Source organism: Schistocerca gregaria, chromosome 8 (genome assembly GCF_023897955.1).
Source record: "Schistocerca gregaria isolate iqSchGreg1 chromosome 8, iqSchGreg1.2, whole genome shotgun sequence".
In the NCBI taxonomy this organism is placed as follows: Eukaryota; Metazoa; Arthropoda; class Insecta; order Orthoptera; family Acrididae; genus Schistocerca; species Schistocerca gregaria.
In genome coordinates, this window is record NC_064927.1 from 288,690,098 (window position 1) to 288,717,754 (window position 27,657).

General features: G+C 41.4%; 1 protein-coding gene across 1 annotated transcript; it reads left to right on the plus strand.

Annotated features, from left to right (window-relative positions):
- On the plus strand, nt 1-26,835 carry LOC126284702 (endocuticle structural glycoprotein ABD-5-like). The gene is made up of 3 exons (XM_049983832.1): nt 1-48; nt 6,515-6,660; nt 25,340-26,835. The coding sequence occupies exons 1-3, from the start codon at nt 34-36 to the stop codon at nt 25,560-25,562; spliced, it is 384 nt and encodes a 127-aa protein (XP_049839789.1). The 5' UTR covers nt 1-33; the 3' UTR covers nt 25,563-26,835.
- Nucleotides 26,836-27,657: the final 822 nt, after the last annotated feature.

Genomic DNA, 27,657 nt, shown 5'->3' on the forward strand with positions numbered 1-27,657 from the left:
TGCTCCAGTCCGAGGCGTCCAGGAATCCCAGGAATGAACGTGGCTGCGGTAAGTTTTACATTAAGTGCCTAGTCTTCATTATAGAGTGCACACTGTCGATGCAGTGGAGAAGCCTTACAATTTTCTCGTTTCTTCTATTTACTGCGGCCGTTAAGAATTGTTGTTGAATAACGCAACCTGCCACACACACTTTAATCCATTAACTAATTTCGGTCTATGAGCCCCATTTCCTGATGGCTAACTATTCCAAGCCATTCGTCAGCACCATGTCGTCTTTTGATGCAATACACATGAATATATGAAGAGTTTGCGCAACTTTACATGTTAATAATTTTTGAACTCATAATACGAAATTCCGCGATCTTTTATAGTAATGTAACAAAAGCAATCTGTCAAGATGACAAATGATGTTAATGGTGTTCGCATAGAGTTATCAGTGCTAAGCGACGAGCATCTCTGGGTGAAACAACCATAGAAATCGATGTGGCACGTAAGACGAACGTATCCTTTGGACGGTACGGCAAAATGTTATGTTAATGAGAAATGGCAGCAGAGGCGTGTGCCATTGCTAACAGCACGATGTCGTCCACAGCGCCTCTCCTGCTCTCGTCACCATATCGCTTGAATCGTAGACCCACTTTCAGCTGGTAAGAGCTGATGGTAGGGTTCGAGTGTGGCGCAGACCCTATGAAGCCATGTACCAAATTTATCAACAAGACAATGTACAAATTGGTGGTGACTCCGTAGTGGCTTGTGCTGTGTTTACATGGTGTAAACTGGGTCCTCTGGTCCTCTGGTCCCACTGATCATTTTCATCCATTCACTTACTTCATGTTTCTAGACAACTACGGAATTTTTGTGGAAGACAATGTGCAGCGTCATCGGACCATAATTTCTGCAATTGGTTTCCAGATCATTCTGGACAGTCCGAGCGAATGATTAGGCCACCCAGATCGCCCGAGTTATCAACAATTTATCAACGAGATAATGTACAAACTGGTGGTGACTCCGTAGTGGTTTGTGCTGTGTTTAGATGGTGTAAACTGGGTCCTCTGGTCCCACTGACCATTTTCATCCATTCACGGACTCCATGTTCCCAGACAACCACGGAATTTTCGTGGAAGACAATGTGCAGAGTCATCGAACCATAATTGTCTGCAGTTGGTTTGAAGATCATACTGGACACTCCGAGCGAATGATTAGGCCGCCCAGATCACCCGAAATGAATCCCATCGAACATTTAAGGGGCATAGAAGATAGGTCATTTCTGGCTCAAAATCTTGCACCGACAACACTTCCGCCACTACCACCGCATGCCTTAATATTTCAGTTGGTGACTTCTAATGAGCTGTTGAGTCCGTGCAACGTCGGATTCCTGCACTAAGTCGGGCAAAAGGAGGTCCGAAGCTATATTAGGAGGTACATCGTGACTTTTGTCACATCATTGTAGTACATCTTCTTCCGTTTTAGTTTGGTCCTTGTGCCTTTTAGGACGTTACATGAACTGCTGCCGTACAAACAGCACGCGTATTCTAAACAAATCAGTGTGACACACAAAATTCTATTTATTGCTGGTATAACTGTAAGAATTGTAAGAATGAACCTACCATGTCTGTCGGAGAGGTTTTGAGACTGCACAACAGTTAAGATGGTGGTTTCAGAGCTTCATGTTTTCCACAAAGTCTTCCCCCACCTGAATCCAATGCACAGGACGTTCTTACAACCTTGTGAAACTGCCGAAAATGTACTTTTGGGACGTGACTCAACTGGTGCGTTGTATCCGCTCCTTCATCGGTCTTGACGAACCTTTAAGAGACCCATTCTGTGCTATGTCGTTTTGTGGTAGACTCTTATTGGTAACAGAAAATCTCATCAGCCTGATGATTTTTTCGACAAAAGAAATGGTCGCGTTTTGCGCTTCAACCTAGTCGCGGCAGTTGCCCACCTATCGTTGGTTTAGAGAGTAAGCGTTCCACACACTTTTCTCTTCTTCTGGAGGTTTCATTTAGAGATGATCCATAGCGATTTATGACACGACAATGATGATCCATTGAGTCCACTTGGTCACAATTGAACAATGCTCGCTCGCAGCTGACTTGTCAATTCACATTTGTTGTTTACAGCTGCTAATTGAAGGAAGTTGAATAACAGAGCGAAGGGCAAGACGCATGCTACAAGAGAGACAGAGGTAGAGGCAAATGGCATAAAGCCGGCTACCCTATAACAGGACCAAAACATAGGAGTGACGGGAGAAGATGACTTAAGGAATGCGGCAAAAGAGAAACAGTAACAGCAAAATGTGTTGGTCAGGTGAGCTCAGGTGAAGTAGTCTTTGGACGTCATTTATGTAACAAATCCATCACGGACATTTAAACCCAACTAAAGCTGTCAAAGTCGGCTGCTGGAGAGGCGATTTTGAAGTGTAAACGTGGAGGGACAACGACATATAACAAAGAACAAAATGTCATGTACTGACAAGAAGGAAGCGTCAACCATTTTGGAGAGTAATTGTATAAAAATTGCATGAAATAAGCTATTGGATTCACTCCTGAGTTCCAGGAGAGTGACTGCGCCAAAGCGTTGAAACGACTGGGATATAACGGGCTACCAGCGCAAGTTGTACATTTCTGTACGTCACTGGACAGTAAATAACGGGAAACGAGTGGTTTGGAGTGGGTTTGGCGAATGAATTGAGAACTTTATCTGCCAATTTATATAGCACCATAAGTGAAATACAGAGGAGGTGGAAAGCATGGGGCGATTTTGGAAAGCATGGGGCGATTTTCGTGGTCATAGTGTGGTCCCCTTATTGCGCTTTTGAAAAGAGTACATGCTCAATGATATGAACACATCTTATCGCAATATGTGCCGTGAACAGTACAGGATGATGACTGTATTAGCATGTAACTTGTAATAAAGTAGCATCAGTGAGGTAATGTTTTGTGGACATTAACATTGTCGGAATAGACTGACCTGCCCAGAGTGCCAGCCTGAACTCAACGAAACACCTCTGAGATAAGTTAGTACTTCGACTTTGCTCCAAACCCTTGGCTCCAACATCACTATCTTCTCTGGTATCGTTCTTGAGTAATAATGGACTGCCATTCCACCACAGAGCTTCAGACACCTAATTCAAAACGTACCCAGCAGCGTTCGAGCCGTCATAATGGCGGAAGGAGGGCTCACGCTCTTCTAATCTCCTAGGTACTTTTCATCAGACAGTGTACTTTTCGACCACCTAGACATCCTAGAACGTGTATGACCTTGGAGTCAAAGGGAGCCGTGAATATGAGAATGATTCTTAGATGTATTTTGCGATGAAAGCAAACTAAAACAACCGAAGTGAATAAAAAAAAATCTTGAAAGTGCAAAAGTAAATGAAAACTTCGTTGGGAAAATTTCACTGTAGTGCTTCTCTATACCGTAAAATATAACATGGTTGTGTCTTCCTTAGTATGGTACGATGAAAGTGGTCGAGTCGTTGCCACTCATACCTGTCCGAAGAGTTGGTGGTGGCCCTTCTGATCGGATCCAGTATGTGCGAAGAGTCCCGGGGACGGCGATTGCAAATTCTGACTAATACCGACCACGTACAAATTGTGCTTGCCAGCATATGATGAAGGCTACTCCATTAGGTGGATACCTGCGTCCTGAAGGAACGTGTTTACTAGGTGGGTGCGTTCTCCTCGCGCATCATTGTCTTGACGGACAAATGCAACACCGAAAATCTGACTTTAAGACTGGGAGTGTGCAGCATCAAATCTCGATAATGCACAACCACGAATCTAGACTGCGATTAGGGGCCTCTTCCATGCATATATAATATTGGCATAAGATATGATTTAAGAACCTATCTATACCCTTTAAGGACACGGAAGAGACCAAAAGGATCATGTGGTGGTGGTGGTTGCATACTGTTTGTGTCGACACAGTAGTTTTCATTTACTGCTGCGCACTTCTCAGAAACAACGAGCTATGATTTGTAAACAACGTCTTCAGATGGCGCTGTTCATCTCCGGCGAAAACTACGAGGCATATCTTCAACGTTCTGTACATCACGCCCACAGTTTAATGTTGAAAACGACGTCACTGTTTGAGAATTCATAAGCCAACATCCCTTTTTTGAGGTAACTCGGCAATGCGTGTACTGTCTAAGGTTGGAACGACCATTGTAGACATCCTCACACACGGAACAGTGTTCAGAAGCTGCTCTGTCCGCTCCGTTACTGAAGTCAAAGAACTCTACTGAATTACATCGACAAGGCAGATTTGCTTCATTTCTTCGAGGATTCCATGTGGGATAGGAGTTGAGAAATCGGAAACTCGAAACCGTTTTCAACCGTCACCAGTGTTTACTCTTTATACATATCTTATACGTCCGACATTCACAGTGAAAAAAAAATCTCATTTCAAGAGCAGATTGCTCGGTTGTGTAACTATACTGCAACCTTCTGTACGTTTTCGGTACTTCATCTTTACTTCACAACGAGTCTTGTTCTCCGCGGTCCTTCTCATGTGTGAAATGAATGAGCTGTGCTGCTTCCGTTCTATAGATTTCTTTTATCATGTAGCCGGGAACGTTCTACAAATGTGTATTTCTATTTAAAGTCAGAAGCTAGATTCTTACTATTTGACTAATACTGTCTAATTATTTTAGAGAGAGGTAAAAAACATAACTAAAGAAAACTTCGAATAGGATGGATGAAGCAGTAGCTCATGGTAAACGAAATAATAGCTCATTGAGAATAGTAAAATCAAAGAATATCAGCTAACATGGTGAAACAAAGGAAGTAATGTTGTAATGTAAGAGATGAAAACATCGTACCGACTTCTAATTTGTACCACTGCTATCAAATTCACGCCTCTTGTGGCATCGGACAATTAGTGAGGTCAGCGTGAACCATGCGTTTCTGTGGTTATAATATCACCTGTCCCAAGAGAATTATTGTTATAAGTGGCAGCGCAATGTCTGAATATACTTGAGATAAACTTAGTTTTCCCACGAACGTGTGTCTGTATTTGTTGCGAATCGTTTACAGGAAACTGGCTAACAGAAAATGGCGACGTTGCCTATAATGAGCGGCTGCGAATTTTTGATATTGTACCAGTACAGTTTAATAAACTTTCTCTTGTATGACCTTTAAAACATGCATTCAGCGTTATTAATGCAACATAATGTTTAGAAATGACATCGTCAATTTTAAAATGCGTTCTTTCTCCTACTACATTAATTAAAGAATTATTTTTGTATACCAGTGCGAGAAGGAAGGCGTTAGGGAAGTGAGGTACCAATCAGTTACATTTAGCTCTACAAGCATACTCAAATATCAGGAATTAAATCAATGTGAACGCTCATAAAATAAGATAAATGCATAAAATGAAAACTAAAATGTAAATAGAGACGTAAATTTTTTTGACAATGTTTAAGTGATTTCCAAAGAAGCTGAAAACGAATTGCAAGAGCATTTTCTGTCATTCATTGAGATGATGCGTCCGACATTGTACAACGAAACAGACTGCCACATAATTTCAAAACAAATGAAGAAATGGCAGGCAAAAAGTGGGCTGAAGCGGTCGATTCAAGAAATATTGCCAAATCGGAGAGAAATGATGGAACGTAGAAGCAAAATATTAGGGTGCAGTCAACATGCTTATAAGGCGATAAGCAGCCCATGAAAAATACGGGATAACGCGAGTGAAGGGGAAGAAATCTAGAACTACAGTTTCAAGTGTGAAAAGACAGTGTTTTGGAGACAGTGCGGTGAAATCACGGAAACTCGTTCGAGAGAGCAGTGATATAGCTAACGATGTCAGGAAGATCAAATGCAAGAAATGATCAGATACATGACATGTAAAATATGGGTTCGTCGTGGAAGTATTGGGGGATTAGGGGAGGAGTGAAACAGCTATACTGCAATGAATGAAATTAGCGATGTAAGAACTAAGATAGTGAAAATTTCCTTAAACTAGTCTTAGACTAATACAAATCTTAAAATTAAGGAATACATTTTATAAGGGGGCAAAGGGGGGGGGGGGGGCGGGATTGCAGCTCATGCATCTACTGGAAACAAATTACCAATCTTAGCACTTAGAGATGTTTAGAATCACCTTCTTTAAATCAAATACCAAGTTCAACATCCTGAATTTTAAGTAATTTTGTAACCTAGTGTTTAGCCTGTAGTAAATAAAATCTTAAATATGGTACAATTTAGGCATATTTTCCCTAATCACGTGATCCAGTAGGGCCCAAATAATAATAATAATAATAATAATAATAATAATAATAATAATAATAATAATAATCAGATTTCCTAGCTGCAATGTGAGAGAACATAATGAATAAGGAAGTGCATTTTGTATCGCTAGTAATACACGCAACTTACGTTGTCCATGTTCACAAGAATTATGTTACATTACGTAATATGAAAAGTACAGTAATATTCTTTCTGTAAAATCCGTGACTTGACACGCTTGGTTAGTGTAGGTGTTATTTTGTACGTATCTTCCCTTTCAGTTGTTGCTGGCTGCCGCGGCGCTAAGTGCTGCCTTGGCGCAACCTCAAGGTTTCGCTGCGCGCTTCGTTCCTCGGGTCGCCTCCAGGCTCGCCAATGTTATTCAAGAGTTCAACAACTTCAATGGCATCGATCCGTGGCGTTGGGGGTACTGTATTTCACTGTTGTGTTACAAACATTTCACCATCGACTCCAAAGTGCATCTCATTATTGCTGCCTGCTTGCGACCATACTATTTCCCAAAACTTTTCCATGCTTGTCCCTTTATGGGGAACCACTACTACGGTTAAGACTAGTGTTAAATAATGCAATTGGAGAATGTTCGCGGTGTTATTCGGAAGGAGCAAAGAGAAGGCTCTCATTGAGAGAAGTGACGCAGTACCATGAAATTGCGCTAGCTGGCGAATGGATGTTGTTCTCACCCTTGTTTGGAATCCAGATTCAGGATTTCGGTGGCGTGGTGAACCAATTCAGCCGTATGTCGATACGGTGTTATTGAAAGAAACACGCTTGCCGTATCCTTCTCTAATAGTCGCTGGTACTTCGTCTATGATATTCCTATCCTCAGCATCGGTAGACGTGGAAGTCGCTCGAGACAGGGCATAAGCTCGAATTTGGTAAGGACAGCACAGGAAAACGTTTAAAACTAAATATACAGCCACTGCATTCAAACTAGCTGATTCAGGAACAATTGCTTCGTGATACATTACCGGTGTTAAAATAGACCGTAACTATCAGGCGAACGGTCCGTACACTTGGATGATGTGGTCGAGAATACCGAGCAGCATACAATTTACCAATTGTGGAAAAGGTCGATATCGTGTTGATGTATGTCTATTGTGATCAAAATGCCCAATGGGCATGTCCTATGTATGCTGCTATGTATGCTGGACAACATCATCCAAGTGTCCGGACCGTTCGCCGGATAATTACGTTATTTAAGGAAACAGGAAGTGCTCAGCCACATGTGAAACATCAATCACGACCTGCAACAAATGATGCCCAAGTAGGTGTTTCAGCTGCTGTCGCGGCTAATCCGCACATCAGTTGCAGACAAATTGCGCGAGAATCGGGAATCGTCGGTGTTGAGAATGCTACATCAGCATCGATTGCACCCGTACCATATTTCTATGCACCAGGAATTGCATGACGACGACTTTCAGCGTCGTGTACAGTTCTGCCACTGGGCACAAAAGAAATTACGGGACATTGACAGATTTTTTGCACCCGTTCTATTTAGCGACGAAGCGTCATTCACCAACAGCGGTAACGTAAGATGGCATAATATGCACTATGGGGCAACGGAAAATCCACCATGGCTGCGACAAGTGGAACATCAACGACCTTGGCGGGTTAATCTATGGTGCGGCATTATGGGAGGAAGGATAATTGGACCCATTTTATCAATGGCCATCGAAATGGTGCAGTGTATGCTTATTTGCTACGTAATGTTCTACCGATGTTACTCCACGATGTTTCACTGCATGACAGAAAGGCGATGTACTTACAGCATGATGGATGTCCGGCACATAGCTCGCGTTCGGTTGAAGCGGTATTGAATAGCATATTTCATGACAGATGGATTGGTCGTCGAAGCACCATACCATGGCCTGTACGTTCACCGGATCTGATATGCCCGGATTTCTTTATGTGGGGAACGTTGAAGGATATTTGGTATCGTGATCCGCCAACAAGGCCTGATAACATGCGTCAGCGCATTGTCATTGCATGTGCGAACATTACGGAAAGCGAACTACTTGCCGTTGAGATAAATGTCGTTACACGTATTGCCCATTGCATGTGGTTGACGGAGCATTTGAGCATTTATTCCATTAACGTGGTATTTACAGGTAATCGCGCTGTAGCAGGAGGCGTTCTTAGAAATGATAACTTCACAAAGGTACATGAATCACATTGGAACAACCTAAATGAAATGTTCAAATGTATCTACGGTCTGTGTTTTAATTTAAAAACCAACCTTTTACCAACTGTTCGTCTAAAATTATGAGCCATATGTTTGTGACAATTACAACGCCATCTATCACAAAGAGAGAAAAGTAGTCCAACTAAAACATTCATATTTCTTTACGTACTACACGAATATGTAATAAAAATGAGGGTTCCTATTTAAAGAAACGCAGTTGATTTCAGTTTGACCTATGGCAGCGGCATCTAGCGAGCCAACCATAGCGCCATCTGGTTTCCCCCTTCCATCTAGACAATTTTCGTTCTTTGTAGGTTTTTCGTTTGATGGTTGTTTCGTGAGATATTTGGCCCGGTCACGATCAATGGACCACTCTGTATATGTATAATGTGTATATGAATGTAATTATATGTCTGGAAGAGAAGACGGGCGAAGTGAAGAAACAACTCTAAGTTAATTCTCTGAACACAAATTGCTTGACACCAGCTGTTTCAGGTGCAGATCTGCTACCCAATAGCGACGTACGAAAATCTGCTGGATCGAGACTCGGGGTCGGATTTCCCCCTTATTGAGAGCAGTCGCTTTAACCACTTCGGCTATCCGTGCCCGAACAACGAGGAGTCGAGACCAATTTTGCTATCTTCGTGTTCAGACAGCGCGTTACATGGAAGTTTGGATCGTTTCGGGGACCGCGAATGGATAGTCGAGATGGCTAAGGCGAGTGCTGGGGATAAACTAGAAATTCTAATTTGAGTCCCAGTTGAAATGTGGTCTTAAGTTGCAGGGGCAGGAAATAATTATCTTGACCTGCAAGGCAAATTATCTACGCAATGCTTCCGTTAATTACTTTTATTTTCTCAATGAAATTTTAATTATATCAAGTAATCTGAAATAGTATACAGATATATTCGACTTGAGTGTGAGGGTGCCGGAGAAACGCAAGTAGGCTTCGAACGAGATAAGTGTATCTCGGAGCTGAGCCCTTACTGTAGTCGTTATTGACCCGAGGCAGATTCGCGGACTGTCAGTCGTCAGCTGTCAGTTAGCCGGGCATTATGGAAATGGGAGGCAATTTCGCTTCGTATTATGTGTAATTGTAATCGTACGTTCTGTTCTGAAGTTGATATTTAAAGAGTGAAAATGAAACAAAGTAACCTCACCCGCTAACTGAAACTAGTAACAAAGCGAATTAAATGACCTGTTCTTTCATCGTGCGTCCATTTCAATGTTAGAGTATAAAATCTCAAATAAACCTATACCTACGAGATCACTGCGACGTTCAAATTTCCATTTTGTTGATTTTGTGAAAAAGTATCCACATTACGTCAATGTTATGGGAAATTTTGTGAATGTGGTTTTCTAAAATAGTCTTACGACGTGTCCGAAAAGATAAATTTAACAGAATTGACCACTGCATGTCGACATGTTATTTTATGTGAAACCCACTCAAATGTTGACTTTAGGCGAGCTTGGATTGCAGAAACATATCTGAAGAATTTCAAGTAGGAACAGGAAAAGGAAGAAATGGATTAACGAACAGACTGGAGCGAAAGACAGTAAGAGAAATTACATGGTGGTGGTGGTGTTTGAGGGAGGATGATTGGGGCGAGGCGGGGCGGGGTACTAATCAGCTGCCTGAACTGTAAACAGTTCATGAATGACCTTTGCAGCTAAGAAAAACGGAGAAGATAACGAAACTTAAGAGGAATATAAAACGAGTACATTAAGAACTTACAGAGGCGTCACGAGTGCGTATGCAGAGAGAATGTAAGACAGTGTAAAGTACAAGATGGACATTTATCCAGCTGTGGATCTCATGAGACTGATTGAGTTTCAATTGATCAGCAAGGGTCGTAGTTGTGACTGAGATTATGACCATTTCCACGCAAAATAGACCGTTTTGTATTATATAATTGCAATCGACATATGTGTTGGAAACGTAACTTGTTTTATGCCTGCCAGGTGTTCTGCTATTACTGACATATGACGATGGCATGCTGTGCGTGTGGTAAGTTTTAATTTATGCAAGGAATTAAACGATTGTAATAAGGAGGGCATCAGCAGTATTCCTATAACAGGACTGGGATGCGTTAACAGTTAGGGAATTCGAGACCATGAAGAGTAGAGCCCCGTAGTAACAATTTTAAAAGATCTACATACCAAAGCTCAAATATCTTATGTTGACAGATAAAGGACGAAGTGCTCCATTCCTAGCGAGAAGGAATGATTTCCTCACAAATTTGAGCTCAGGTACAAAGGCATGTAAATATCGAACAGAACTTGCATGACTAGTCAGTACTGAATAAGAAGTAGCTACTGCAAACCGTGTATTATAGAATTAAAGGAAGGAAGAAGGAAGTTTAATGTACCGTCAACAGTGCAATCACTGGAGCACAAGCTCAGATGGTGAAAAGATGGGGAAGAACACGTTGCGGCATTGTCCTGGAGACATGTAGGGAAACCACGGATAACCTACATCAGGATGGCCAGATGGGGTTTGAATTGAGGTCCTCCCGACCACTGCGTTGCCTTCTCGGTAATAGTATTGAAATAAAATGGTTGGTTCTATTGTGACGCTCTGAACTGTTATTGAGTCTGTAGTACAAAACTGTATTTTGTACTGTTTATAGACATGGAAATGTCATTTCTGCTGCGACAATGTCGCACCTCATGGCATTTAACCCTTGGATGGGCTCTCGTTACAATTTGACAGCGTAACATTAGTAAGAGAGTATGCGATATACAGTGTCTATTCTTGAATACTGAATGCCACTATTTCATGCTGAAAGTGTGTTCTGATCCATCCTCTACATCCAAAGTGAACAGGACAATAGTCCTCCGTTTCTCCTGTATTATGGCACTCAACTCATCACGAAGGCATTGCTGTACATTTTTACAGTGATATTCGTGGGAAGATGATACTGTTAAATGAGAAACCCACCACTATATTCGTTTACGAGTATGAAATTATTGGTAAAACTGGATTCTAGTACTGCATAATTTCCGATTCTAATACAGTGTGACAGCATTCTGACATACCTCACACTAGTAACCGGCTTCCGTCACACCCATCTACATCTTTGTAGGATATGAGGTGCACCAGTTATGCAAAACACCGTTTTTTTTCAGTACCCAAGCATGTTTCAGCACCACTGTGCCACCGTCCTGCAATTTTAACTGCGAACACGGTCAACACAAGAAGCTGCAAATCCAAATGATGAATATTTTCAGTACTTGATATACTGCAGGGGTGCCTGCAGGTTTTGATGTCAGCAGAGGACAAATACTTTTGTAGATATCGTCATCTGCTCATCATTTCCTACTACTGGTTTCTACACTTCACTTTTTGTATGCGATATATGTTGTAAACATAAACAAACTAACAGTATTCTTTCAGTTAAAAAGTGATTAGACTTTTCTTCATCTTATTATGTTGTTGTTGTTGTTGTTGTTGTCTTCAGTCCTGAGACTGGTTTGATGCAGCTCTCCATGCTACTCTATCCTGTGCAAGCTGCTTCATCTCCCAGTACCTACTGCAACCTACATCCTTCTGAATCTGCTTAGTGTACTCATCTCTCGGTCTCCCTCTACGATTTTTACCCTCCACGCTGCCCTCCAATGCTAAATTTGTGATCCCTTGATGCCTCAAAACATGTCCTACCAACCGATCCCTTCTTCTAGTCAAGTTGTGCCACAAACTTCTCTTCTCCCCAATCCTATTCAATACCTCTTCATTAGCTACGTGATCTATCCACCTTATCTTCAGCATTCTTCTGTAGCACATCTTATTATATCTGACCATTTATGACCTTTTCAGTTAACACTGTCGTAAGCTTTATTCTTTGAATTAATTATTTTCCTGCTATTAAAAAAAAATTTTGCATGGATAACATTTTACAAGTTTAAAAATCGATTTAGATATCAATTCATGTGGAAAGTGCTCACGTTGCTGCTGACGCCAACCTGTAGGATAAGTCATAAGAAACAGCAGACCAATTTGTTTCAGAATTAGATCGGTTTGGTTTCGAAAATAAATGTAAGTGCCATTTTAGGGACACTTTCAAAACTCTTCTGCAGTGTTTATTCAACTGGCTCCACTTTAAGCTGCAGTAAATCATCAAAATGAGCACCCGAATTTGCTTTTCTTCTTAAACGCTCTTCATATAACCACAAAACAATACGCAGGAGCCAATGATTTAAACTTTGAACATTTGCCTGTATTATTTTCACAAAACTTTAACTGACGACTTCTTCCAAACTCTAGGTTCATTTGGCCTACAACTTTGATACCATCAATTTGCCACATATGACAGTTCCGTCAAGTGGTAGTGTAAACATGCCACCAAAATACTAGTCGATTTGTGATTTCATAAGACAGTAATTCTTGACTGAATATGTTAACTTACAACTCCAATTCTAGTCATTTGTGGGGTGTTTTAATTTTCTACTTTAACATAAAGAAATTGCGGCCCAGGCTCATAAAATGTGGAATAACACCTATGGTGACGCTTTTAATACTGAAAGAACGTGTAGCGAACAGATTCAATGATTCAAGATCGAAGACCGGCATGGCGGTGGATTTTCAGAATGTTTTTGAAGCTACTGAAACCCATGGAAACAATCACATGAGGTCATTATCAAAAGGCACTGAAGCATTCTACCTTAGCACTGAAAGAAGGTCTGCATTCATTTATTTGATTTCTATTTGATTATTTTTCCTTTATTTTCTTGAAATTTTGGTTCTTTTGTTGAGCAGTCAATAATCTTATTTAAATGTACGGCCACAATACAGCAATACACATGGAAAGGTGACTTCTGAGCATGACAATGCTTGACTCCATGCCGCAAAATCCGTCAACATATACATGGAAACGCTGAAATGGAAAGTCCCACCACTTCGGTCATATTCTCCAGATATTGCTCCCTCCGAGTACCCGCTTTTTTCTATTGATGGCATACGGCCTGCTCATCCAGCACTTCTGGTCAAATGAATAAATGCAAAGGCGGGGCTATTTATGGGTCTCCTCAAAAGACTCACAGTTCTAAAGCCGAGCGATTCGTGTGCTGCCTGAGACTCACGACGCGGATGTGGGTTGACATGTTAAAGTACAGTATTTTAAACATGCTCGGCAAATGATTGCTGATTATTTCAATTCATGCGAAAGTGATTGTAAGACCCACTCCACAACATAGAATTTTTGAAAATTCATTTTAAAATTCATTTTACAAACAATCTGAATACACGGAAGAAGAAACGACGGATATAAAGACAGCGAATATCAGCGATAAGATTTGCTGAAGGCATTGATGTGCTCTCTAAACATGAAGGAGAACTGCAGAATACTTTCGATGGAATGAACAGTCTAATGAGTAAAGGATGCCGACTGAGAGTAAATCGAAGAAAGAGAAAAAGTATTGAGATGAAGCAGAAATGAGAATACCGAGAAACTTAACATCAAAATTGTCGATCACGAAGTAGACAAAGTTAAGGAACTTTGCTACATTGTGAGCAAGACTACCTATGATGAACATATGGATAACACTGTCAGGAGAAGGGGCAGGATGATAATTCATATGTTAAGTCATCATGGAATAACATGGTACTAGAATGCTAAAGATATATGTAGCGGGCAAAATTTGACAAAAAGAAAAGTCCTGAACCTTTTTGACATGTAATCTTCCCTTCCTTAAGAGCGGCACATTGTCCCCTAATATTTTGTCTGTACAGTGTGTCCCAGTAGCAGTGGTCAATGGTGTGACAGAATCTAAGATTCGAAGCAAAGAAACCTGGTAAACGTAGGTTAAACAATGCCTCTGTTAACAACTCTTATTAATCTTCGATACCGTGAAAGACATCGCTTATACTGCTAGGTCTTTGCTTTCCATATTTTTAGAGGTGACAGAATGGATCAAATCAAGAAGAAAAGTCCGGTAAACATGGAATGTAAAGTACATACAGTAAGAGCTTTAGAGAAGATGAACAAGTGCTCATAGCTCTTGAAGTATGTGTGTTAGGTCCCAAGTTTAATGGATATTTTTGTCGTTTTTATTAAGCTAGTAAGTTACTGAAGCAAACATACAGTATGCTAAAACAACCCAGGGAGCTTTCCTTTATTGGACACTGGCTCGGTCAAAGGCAATCAATGCCACTAAATACGTGAGACGTTCATGTAACATTTAACTCATGGGTGGTGTTCAGTAGGTGAATTGGAATAATATTCTAGTAGTTCAGTGCAACGCTACAACACAGTATCGCCTTAAAGCCTGCTGTAATGGACGATAAAGTTAACTCCTGTTTGCCGGCCGCGATGGCCGAGCGGTTCTAGGCGCTTCAGTCCGGAACCGCGCGACTGTTACGGTCGCAGGTCCGAATCCTGCCTCGGGCTTGGATGTGTGTGATGTCCTTAGTTAGGTTTAAGTAGTTCTAAATTCTAGTGGACTGATAACCTTAGATGTTAAGTCCCATAGTGCTCAGAGCCATTTGAACCATTTTAAACTCCTGTTTACAAGTTGCCGGGCACATGCATGCGATAACAGTTCACACGGAAAGAAAATAGATGTCATCATTACGTAGCACGTCATAATCCACTGCAGCTGAACTCACAATGTTCCCTACAAGAATCATCATTGTCCATGCTGTCCACCGTTGTGCTTTCGTCACAGCGACAGAGAGCTTCAAGCCCCAATGTCCAATAGCATTGGCTAGTGTGATCCAAAACTGCTGTCTCTTCTTCACAAGTCACAACCGCTGCCTCTGTGAGCGCCACTGCCGGGACTTACTCGATTCACTCACTGGGCCTTATGAATGAAGTGAAGCACACACTTTTCCTTTGAAATTCGAAGCTTCAGTTTCGGAACTTACGAATGAAATATGAAGCTAGAGCTCTAGTTAGAGAGGACAAAGGAGATAGAAGCTTTTTCTTCGTATCGGACTGTGGTTTCAGGATAAGATGAACTTTGCAAATAAAGAGAAGCTATGATTTCATTTTGGCAAACATTTGCAAGGTGCAGGTACGGCTAAACTGGAGGTGAAAAATGCTACAGATCATGTCGATGTCCACCTCGTGAGCATTATGAAACTCTGTATTGTGTCAGCGAAGGAAGTGTTAATTATGAACCATTTTCTGTTACCCATGGGAGAAAGAAGAGGGGAAGGACTATAGTGCAAATAATGATATCTTCCTCGGTATGTAGCAGATAAAGAATTGCAGTCTAGCATAGCAGAAGAAAATAGATGTTCATCAAAACAACACTGAGTAGAACGGTATTCAGTGTTTCTAAAAAGATAGTTGAAGAAGTAGCCTCCTGGATTAAATTTCCGTCGTCACAGCATAATCTGATTGTATCTATAAAATGTAAATTTCCAGGTGCTACTACTGTAGCCGACTGTAAGCACTTGTGAATTCCGAAAACTATGCTGCACGGTGACAAAGATATCAATTGGAATAGTTACGCCAGTGTTAATGCGCAGACCACATGCAGTGTAAAGGAATTGTTTACTAGCGATGAGGCCAGCTGGCCCGAGTAAGTACATGACAATGGAATGCTTCTCCGGGAAGTGCTAAGTCTGCCGTTCTCTTGGCAGATACTAAAATGAAGGATACTGTTAAACCTGTTCAAATTATAATATCTGATGTTTTCATAATTTTTGCAATTGAGTGGGATACTGAGAAACCCCACAGGCCCATATTTTGCCAAAATTAAGTTACCTATGGTTTTTACTTTAGCCATACATCGATGAGAAAAATATTATGACTAATTGTTTAATAGCGTGTTGGTCTACTTTTCAAACAGAGTATAGCAGCGATTAGGTTTGGCATGGATTCTACTAGTCCTCGCTGGGTTTCCAGAAGTGCATGACAACATGTCTGCTCACAGATCTATAATTCCTGCAAATTGCGGCACAGTGTTTTGTGGGCACGCAGCTAGAGCCCGATATGTGTTCCAGTGGATACAGATCAGAGGAATTTCCTGGCTAAGACATCAATATGAGTTTAGTATCATGTTCCTCAAACCACTACAGCACGATTGTGGCATTGTGCCACGGAGAGTTATCCTGGTGGAAGATGTCATCGCCATCAGGGGAGACTTCAGCCATGAATGGATGCAGATGGTCAGAAGTAATGTTCCCTCTTGTCATGATGTCTTCCAGTACTGCCATAGAACTAATTGAAACGCAGGTAAACGTGCGCCAGAATAATTCTGCTTCATTTATGGCGCGGTGCACATTCCAAGCAGCCATTTGCCTGGATGAAGCCATGTAATTGTGGTCTTCAGTCCTGAGACTGGTTTGATGCAGCTCTCCATGCTACTCTATCCTGTGCAAGCTTCTTCATCTCCCCGTACCAATTGCAACCTACATCCTTCTGAATCTGCTTGGTGTATTCATCTCTTGGTCTCCCTTTGCCATTTTTACCCTCCACGCTGCCCTCCAATACTAAATTGGTGATCCCTTAATGCCTCAGAACATGTCCTACCAACCGATCCCTTCTTCTGGTCAAGTTGGGCCACAAACGTCTCTTCTCCCCAATCCTATTCAATACTTCCTCATTAGTTATGCGATCTACCCATCTAATCTTCAGCATTCTTCTGCAGTACCACATTTCGAAAGCTTCTATTCTCTTCTTGTCCAAACTATTAATCGTCCATGTTTCACCTACATACATGGCTACACTCCATACAAATACTTTCAGAAAAGACTTCCTGACTCTTAAATCTATACTCGATGTTAACAAATTTCTCTTCTTCAGAAACACCTTCCTTGCCATTGCCAGTCTACATTTTATATACACTGTACTTCGACCATCATCAGTTATTTTGCTCCACAAATAGGAAAACTCCTTCACTACTTTAAGTGTCTTATTTCCTAATCTAATTCCCTCAGCATCACCCGACTTAATTCGACTACATTCCATTATCCTCGTTTTGCTTTTGTTGATGTTCATCTTATATACTCCTCTCAAGACACTGTCCATTCCATTCAACTGCTCTTCCAACTCCTTTGCCGTCTCTGACAGAATTATAATGTCATCGGCGAACCTCAAAGTTTTTATTTCTTCTCCATGGATTTTAATGCCTAACCTAAATTCTTCTTTTTTTTCCTTTACTGCTTGCTTAGTATACAGATTGAGTAACATCGGTGAGAGGCTAAAACCCTGTCTCACTCCCTTCCCAACCACTGCTTCGTTTTCATGTCCCTCGACTCTTATAACTGCCATCTGGTTTCTGTACAAATTGTAAATAGCCTTTCGCTCCCTGTATTTTACCCCTGCCACCTTTAGAATTTGAAAGAAAGTATTGCAATAAACATTGTCTAAAGCTTTCTCTAAGTCTACAAATGCTAGAAACGTAGGTTTGCCTTTCTTAATCCTTCAACTAAGATAAGTCGTAAGGCCTCACGTGTTCCAGTATTTCTACGGAATCCAAACTGACCTTCTCCGAGGTCAGCGTCTACTAGTTTTTCCATTCCTCTGTAAAGAATTCGTGTTAGTATTTTGCAGCTGTGGCTCATTAAACTGATTGTTCGGTAATTTTCACATCTGTCAACACCTGCTTTCTTTGGGATTGGAATTATTATATTCTTCTTGAATTCTGAGGGTATTTCGCCTGTTTCATACATCTTGCACACCAGATGGTACAGTTTTGTCAGGACTGGCTCTCCCAAGGCCGTCAGTAGTTCCACTGGAATGTTGTCTACTCCAGGGGCCTTGTTTCGACTCAGGTGTTTCAGTGCCCTGTCAAACTCTTCACACAGTATCGTATCTCCCATTTCATCTTCATCTACATCCTCTTCCATTTCCATAATATTGTCCTCAAGTACATCACCCTGGTATAGACCCTGTATATACTCCTTCCACCTTTGTGCTTTCCCTTCTTTGCTTAGAACTGGGTTTCCTTCTGAGCTCTTGATGTCAATTTCTTCGTCACCTGCAGAGCTAGTTGGCATATAAACTTGTACTACTGTAGTACGTGTGGGCTTCGTATCTATCTTGGACACAATTATGCGTTCACTATGCTGTTTGTAGTAGCTTACCCGCATTCCTATTTTCCTACTCATTATTAAACCTACTCCTGCATTACCCCTATTTGATTTTGTGTTTATAACCCTGTAGTCACCTGACCAAAAGTCTTGTTCCTTCTGCCACCGAACTTCACTAATTCCCACTATATCTAACATTAACGTATCCATTTCACTTTTAAAATTTTCTAACCTACCTGCCCGATTAAGGGATCTGACATTCCACGCTCCGATCCGTAGAACACCAGTTTTCGTTCTCCTGATAACGACATCCTCTTGAGTAGTCCCCGCCCGGAGATCCGAATGGGGGACTATTTTACCTCCGGAATATTTTACCCAAGAGGACACCATCATCATTTAATCATACAGTAAAGCTGCATGCCCTCGGGAAAAATTACGGCCGTAGTTTACCCTTGCGTTCAGCCGTTCGCAGTACGCAATCACATCTCACGATGTCTTCGAGTCAACAACACAGGAACAGGTGGGGGATATATGATGTGAAGTTCCATGTTCAACAATGGTCTTTGAAAGGTATGCTCCGAAACACTTGTGCCTGCACCAGCATTGTACACTGTTGTCATATATGCTACAGATCGCTGCCTACACCTATGTAGCTTATTATCTTTGATTTAATCTATTTCTATTGTTGTTCATGGTAAAACATCGGACAGTGGTGATGCTAGAGACAAATGTCAGACAGTACTAAACGAAGAATGCAATGGAGGTTCCGATATAAACAGCCATAAAAGGAGAAAGAATAAAATATGGAGTAATATATATATATATATATATATATATATATATATATATATATATATATATATATATGGTGTAACTGTAGGTTAGCCCTAACCTAAAACTTAGCATTGTTCTAAAATTAAAGTTTAATTATCCCTGCTACAATGGTAGAAACAGTTTAGTTACTAACGCACAAGATAAATCCTTCAAGAAATTACATGCTGCTAAGGGAGAAACAGTAACAGCTTTTACCACCGCATGCCTCTCATTTGATTTGTGCAGAACCTGAAGTTGCGTCAGATACCAATACAAGACACATTTTACTTGCGTCAGGTTTTCAGTAACTATCATTAATGTGGATGACTTAAGGAGTAGAAGAGCCAGGTTTATCTTAATCAAGAAGAAACATCAGGAAGAGGCCCCTATGACGTCTGTTCATTTCCTTTTGGTTACATAAATAAAAATGATGAATGTCACAATCCACAGCTTCACTTGTTCTCAGGCTATTGTCGAGTTCAAAATAAAAACCATACAATGGTGACATTTTGTTTAATCCTAGTGGTACGGGGAAGATTTTAGTTCATCACCCATTACTTTCCAATAAGAGAATACTCTTGCCCTCCGTGTTTCAGCAAGATGAAAAGGAAAGTTAGAAAAGTGGATAGGATATATGTGCTGAAAGAATATTAGTTACAGAGCCCCGGATAAAGATGAAACTTGAAGTGAAAGTTTTAACTTAATATCAATAAAATGTATCAAGATTGCCATTCTTCCCTTTACATTTGTTTTAATGGAAAATGAGTGGAAACAATGGAATTTCTAAATAATTTTCAGATCTGGAATATTTCCTTTATCACTTGAAAAGCTTAACTTTCAGGACATGTGGGACTTGGCGATATTACCTTTCATTTGGTAAAATTAACGCTGTTTCTAAGTCAAATATTAAAAGGTTTACTGCAATTAAGAAAAATTCGAAGACACACACACACTCACACACACACACACACACACACACACACAACACACACACGCACACGTACATACATACAAACTAAATATCATTCATCTTTCATAATTTTAAAAAAAGTGCCCTAAGAAAAGTCCTTAGTTACTTAGGGGCTAAACTTGGTGTTAACGTGGGGGAGGGGGCACAATAGATGGCAGTGAGCGGAAGGGGGGGGGGGGAAGAGGGCGGGGGTACTAATTAATGTCTTATTGCACGCAGGTATAGTGGTCTAAGAAAGGTTGTAAGCCACTGCCCTATTGTAATTCAACACTGGAGAGTCGCAAATCATTCACCAAGAATTCTTTATTTGTGTGGACATAGTCTCCGTAGTTGCTTTACAATTCTTGAGGCTATTTTTGTTCTGCCGTTGCAGCTACAAAAATGCGTGATTTTTTTTCACCAGACGCGTTTCGATTTATTGAGCTAAGACATTATAAGTGGTCTGTAATTAAGTTCACTTACATTTTGATTTGCTTTTACATCGAAAAACAGTTCGTTACGAATATGTTGGTTTGTACGTAGGGTGATTTTCGCTTAATTTCTCGCTTACATCGAGAAATGCCGTCTGGTGTGAATAAAAGAGTGTAGGGAAAAATATAAGAAATGCATAGTACTGCAGACCAACGAAAAATTGGACAAAAATTATCAGTGTCTAACACAGAAAGAAAGCGATGTGCTAGTAGCATTTTGTAGTTGCAACGACAGAATAAAAATACATACAACAAGATTTTTAAGGAAAAGAGGATTTTCACAGAGCGGTGTTTTGGTCGGCTGATGAGGTGATTTTCTATTCCGTCGTATGCATGTAGAGTTGCCTTATCAAATGAGCTGATAATTAGAACTTGCTGCTCTAAGGGCATAGTGTTTTACAATATCTACAGGATGAAAATTTCTAAGATGCTGCACAGGATTTCAAAGGCGGTAGCGATAACGAACAGGAGTCTGTAACTAAGAGGGACATTTTTAGGACGGACATAAAAAGAGACACATAATTGTAGCCCTAAAACGAAACGCTGGATTCTGAATTATTTTATTTATGAAAACATACTAAAATTCTGCTTGCCTACAATACGCTGTTGGTAATGCAGGCTGCAGAACCTGGAAACCTATGCACATGTAGCCAAGTCAAGGGTTACATTAGAATTTCATGTTTAGCTTTTGCTGACGACTTAGGCTTACTACCCCTCCCCCCCTCCCGGTTGGCCGTGCGGTCTAACGCACGGTTTTCCAGGCGGGAAGGAGCGCCTGGTCCCCGGCACGAATCCGACCGGCGGATTTCTGTCGAGTTCCGGTGAACCGGCCCGTCTGTGGATGGTTTTTAGGCGGTTTTCCATCTGCCTCGTCGAATGCGGGCTGGTTCCCCTTATTCCGCCTCAGCTACACTATGTCGGCGATTGCTGCGCAAACAAGTTTTCCACGTACGCGTACACCACCATTACTCTACCACGTAAACATAGAGGTTAGACTCGTCTGCTGTGAGACGTTCCCTGGGGGGTCCACCGGGCGGTCGAACCGTACAATAACCCTAGGATCGGTTTGAGACGGCAGAGGAGTGAAGTGGACTGCGGTAGTCGTCGTGGGGTTGTGGACTACTGTTTCTTCGTCGGGGACGGAGCCTCTTCGTCGTTTCTAGGTCCCCAGTTAACATACAATATAATAGGCTTACTAGCAGATGGTTAGCAGCAATCGAACATGTTGAAACTCTTAAGCAATGCGCAGAGAATGTTGGTCTGCAAATATATTTCCTGAGTTTCCTAAGGTCTGACACTCAAAACTGTCTACAAAATACGATCAATAGAGCCCCATATACTAAATACTTAGATAAAGCCCTTGAACCTACGTGGCGACAGTAAATAGTACATAACATTCACCTCCAAAACCTGAAGAGAGCCTTTGGAAGAATTTACAAGGCGTATAATAAAAAATGATTGTCCAAAAACACTAAAATTCAGCACTGTAATACAATACTAAAAGTCATGTATGCCAGTGAGACATTGACAGTCCAGTCGACCTACAAAACTTATTAAATCATGATGACTCTACATCAGAAAGATACTAAGGCCAAACGAAACAGAAGAGGGCTGTAGACCACAATCTCGTCATACAAGTGAGAAATTGTCCAACCTTGTAGCAGACGTTATTAAAAGAAGATTTAAATTTTATGGGCTCGTCTGTAGGCTTCCCAAAGCAAGACTTATGCACAAAATTCTGAAATACGTAGAAGGATTTAAAACTATACCCTGGATACAAGAAGTCAAAAACGACCTGTAAAAATCTTACATAAGTTATTTATATAATTTGGACTGAAAGGTATGTAAGCAGAAAGTTGACAGAAGGGAAGTTAAGTCAGAAACGAAGCTCCGAAGAAAGCAGGAACAAAATGGACAGAGGAAAGGAAGAGAGCCTATGCAGGATAAATGGGTGCAATGTGGAGAAAAAAGGAAAGGGATCAAGAAGCTTTGCGTTGTCCAACAGAGTCTAATCGCACGTAAAATATATATATATATATATATATATATATATATATATATATATATATATATATATATATATATATAAAACCATTTTTATTTTCTTCATCTTTGCATTGGCGATGTTAATCATATCTTCTTCTTCTATTTAGTTTCTTGTCAATTATAATTACTCCAGTAGCATCAGCCTGCATAATTCTGTCGTACTAAGCATCTTGGTCTTATCTGTCTCTGGCAAACATTTTTCTTTAGTGAAATGCTTCGTAGAGGGCTAGAATGTGTTGGCGGCCTAATTAACTGTGGCCATGGCATTTTAGGATGCTAAGAAATATGGCTCTTACGAGGTGCATTCAAGTTCTAAGGCCTCCGATTTTTTCCTCCGTACTGGAAAGAGATAGAAACATGCGCATTATTTTAAAATGAGGCCGCGATCATTGTCAATATGTCCCAGAGATGGCAGCACCGTACGGCAGGTGGAATTTTACCGCCGGCGGCAAGAATGAGAACTGTTTTAAATACTTAAAATGGTGACGTTTTCCTTACTTGAACAGCGTGCAATCTTTCGTTTTCTGAATTTGAGTGATGTGAAACCAATTGAAATTCATCGACAGTTGAAGGAGACATGTGGTGATGGAGTTATGAATGTGTCGAAACTGCGTTCGTGGGTGCGACAGTTTAATGAAGTCAGAACATCGTGTGACAACAAACCGAAACAACCTCGGGCTCGCACAATACGGTCTGACGACATGATCGAGAAAGTGGAGAGAATTTGCACACAATCCTGCATGACGACCTGAAAATGCGAAAAGTGTCATCCAGGTGGGTGCCACGAATGCTGACGGACGACCACATGGCTCCCCTTGTGACATGTTGCCAAGCAATGTTGACGTGCAACGACAGCATGAATGGGACTTTCTTTTCGTCGGTTGTGACAATGGATGAGACGTGGATGCCATTTTTCAATCCAGAAACAAAGCGCCAGTCAGCTCAATGGAAGCACACAGATTCACCGCCACCAAAAATATTTCGGGTAACCGCCAGTGCTGAAAAAATGATGGTGTCCATGTGCTGGGACAGCGAGGGCGTAATCCTTACCCATTGCGTTCCCAAGGGCACTACGATAACAGGTGCATCCTACGAAAATGTTTTGAAGAGCAAATTCCTTCCTGCATTGCAACAAAAGAACGTCCGGGAAGGGCTGCGCGTATGCTGTTTCACCAAGACAACACACCCGCTAACGTTAAGCAACAGTTTCTTCTTCGTGGTAACTAGTTTGAAGTGATTCCTCATGCTCCCTACTCCCCTGACCTGGCTCCTAATGACTTTTGGTTTTCTCCAACAATGAAAGACACTCTCCGTGGCCGCACATTCACCAGCCGTGCTGCTATTGCCTCAGCGATTTTCCAGTGGTCAAAACAGACTCCTAAAGAAGCCTTCGCCGCTGCCATGGAATCATGGAGTCAGCGTTGTGAAAAATATGTACGTCTGCAGGACGACTACGTCGAGAAGTAACGCCAGTTTCATCGATTTCGGGTGAGTAGTTAATTAGAAAAAAAATCGGAGGCCTTAGAACTTGAATGCACCTCGTACATATCGGATTAAGCTCACATAGTTGGCATAATCGCCAACCAAGTTAGAATTTCTTTCACCTGAATCGGTTGAGGATATCATTAATCAGCAAGTCACATGCGTTCACTTACAGCCCATGAAGGAACTCTGCCGGGCTGCGTCCGTCAATTAGCGTAGTGCGATATGTGCTCAAAAACAGGGGGAGGGCCGAGGTGGTTGGAGACGTGTCGACTGCCTTTGTCAACTGCTGTTTAAAAGTGCGGACAAGCCTCTCCGCCGCGCCATTGGACGAAGGGTGGAAGGGGGGCTACAGGTATGTTTGATACCGTTGACCTGATAGAAGTCGTGGAAGGAGGACGCCGTCAATTGGGGACCGTTTTCATGTGTGACAGGCCCTCAAAGGCGAGAACCTGGGCCAGGACCGTGAGTGTAGCCTCCATGGTGGTGGACACCTTGCGGACAACATATGGGTATTTGGAGTAGGCATCAACGATGAGTAACCACATGGACCCCAAAAACGGGCCCGCAAAATCGATATGAATGCGATCCCAGGGCCGGCGAGGCACAGGCCAGGGTACAAATGACTGAGGAGGGCACAGGGCAAAGAAAACAGCGAAACCAGATATCCGTGATTACTCGACGAAGGTCACTAACAATTTCAATGAAGCAGATCGCTAGAAGCTTTCGATTTTGTGCTTGAGGTATAAGGTAGGGAGGAATGACGTAAAATCTTCGCTCCCTCGATTTGTTTGGCAAGTAAACGCTGACTTCTACTTATAACTATGAAGCTTGTGCTTCCGTTTTATTCGTACGGCCCTCTACTCGCCTGCATGCGCAATATTGCTAGGGTTCTGCCTCCCGACCATTTCCAATATGGGTGCGGTAAAGACTCACTTATCATGTCCGTCCAAGCGTCAGATTCAAAATGAGGGGCGACCGGCACGACCTTTTTTGCCAGGAAGCTTGGGCAGCGACGCGCGCGCCTGTGTGTGTGTGTGTGTGTGTGTGTGTGTGTGTGTGTGTGTGTGTGAGCAATATATTGCAAAGTACTTAGTCCTGAGGTGGACCAGTAACGTGTGTGTAACAATTCTCCATTTTCAGGTACACTCGCGAAGACGCGGCCACTCGTGAGGAGGAGGGGACCGTGGAGAACGACGAGCTGAAGGTGCGAGGCTCCTACATGTTCGCGACGCCGGAGGGCACGGTGCACAAGGTGGGCTACGTCGCCGACAAAGACGGCTACCGCGCCTCCTCCGAGCCGCCGGACCAGCAGCTGCTCGACCGTCTTGGCACCAACGCCGGACTCACGCTCGTCGGGAAGTGAGACGTGTGTCTGGATACTTTGTAATGTTCCTTTCCTGTGGCTCTGAGATGTGATGTGAGCAAAGACTCCACGCCATGAGTAACACAGAAGATTAAAATCAGTTTTCTGTCTGACTGATCTTCACGAAAGACTGCAGGACTTTACATTCATCAGTAACAAGTCACGACGTAGTTACAGTGAACTGGCTCATTAAAATCATGTAATTCTTATAGCGAACGATATTACTTAAACAGAAAATATGGGGACAAATTCAGGAGGGTTACCCTGAGCTTAGAAGGAACTCTATCATCAGGAATTAATAAACAACAGTGTACTGTTTTCCACTGTTGTGTCAGCTCTGTAAGCAGAATTTCCCTGTAGAACATCCGTAAGTCGGGTAGTTGGTTACTTTATTTTTCTGAATGTATCAGTGTGACTATAAACAGTACTTCGGGGTATGTTACTGAAACGCCTACATGTCAACAGTTAGTAAACGTTAGCTTTTACTCCAATGCATGTGATCGAATAAGCCATGTAGCTGAATTTCCCACTTACGTTGATAATTGTGGGCAAATGTTACTTCCATCTTGGTGTAAGGTGATATGGATTTTGAATAGTGGTTGAGCATCGCCCTGCCAATGGCCAACACTCAAGCACAAATGATTGAGTGTTCTGTCCTACGTTCAGGTGTACGGAACCTGGCTCAACATCTACTCCAACACCTTTGCAAATACGGTAATGATCCATTGCTGATGCTATGATTCTTTTGGCGATTTTCGGTGCATCATTATTGTAGTTCAGTCTAATGAAGATACTACATCAGCACCGGTGCCATACGCAATTTAGATAACCTCTTTATTCAGTCTTTGACTACCAGCAGCACCTACTTACAACATTTTACCCAGAAGGAACTCACTCCCGCACAAACTGCATATGGAAACGTGCATATGGGTATAAGATTCTACTTAAGTCCATGTTGCTTTCCGAACAGCCCATTTCCTTTGGTATTGAGTGAATGTCATCACCTCTTTTTACTAACATGATACTTGTCAATTCTGAAGGAACACTGAGCATGTATTATCGGAAATACCTATTTCTGAACCCTTATATGAAAGTTTTCGGTTCCTTTTCTGTCACAAGTTCCTGTAATTTATTGCTGTAGTTTCTGTTCACCCAGTACTTTGCACCGTTGTAAGTAAATACTTTCAGTATCCTATACTCTCAGGGACGAAAAGCCTCATTTCTGGACACAGCAATTTTTTCCTCATTCTGAACTGCAATAAAAGTACTTATGTTATTATCATTATTGTTATTATTATGTAAATTATTTATTATTTTTGAGTCACTCATGAAAATAATAATTTCAAATATATAAAAAAATTAAACACTTCGTTTTATTTGCTTTATACCACCCGTTTTTCAACCACTAGCACAGATCACCGAAAATTTCGAGCGATATTGTAGGTGCAAATAACCAAAACTATCGTGTAAATTTGCACTGAGGCATGGACACTTGCCGGGGTGTTATATACTAACATTAATACTATTAAAGAAACCAACGTCATTGTCAGTGCCACTCATAACAACCGATTACTTGGTTTTGAACCAGCGTGGATTTCAAAATGCTACGTTTTTATTCAGTCATTTCGTGACAGGATTCAACAGTGTGAGAAGAATACCACTAATGAATTCAATTCTGTAACGAGTTTCTGGATGCTAAGTTCATCGAATGCAATGAAGTTACTACATGTTCGGTTTACTGATAAGAAGTAAACTGTATTTTGTATTTGCAACCATAACGCGTCTAACTTCTGTGAATGGTGTCAAAAAGTAACACATTATATATTGTGAAAATTACTGTTCACATGAATCTATAATCCGACCCACAATGACAGACTAAGCTTTAGAGTCAGGGTAACAATAATCAGCCTCTCATCAAACACCAACAAATTAGTGACTCAGTTCCAAGCAATGAAATTTCGAATAATATAGACGAGACGATCTATTTTTAGCCAGATGAAGTAAGCTAGTAACGCTATTTGCCTGCAAAGAGATCTTCTGACAGGGACACTTACTTTTCACAACATTTCAAAGTAGGTGTAGCAAAATGAAACTT

Coding starts and splice junctions, on each gene's coding strand:
- LOC126284702 (XM_049983832.1), top strand. Junction 6,661..25,339: donor ATCGATCCGTGGCGTTGGGG/GTACTGTATTTC, acceptor CTCCATTTTCAG/GTACACTCGCGAAGACGCGG.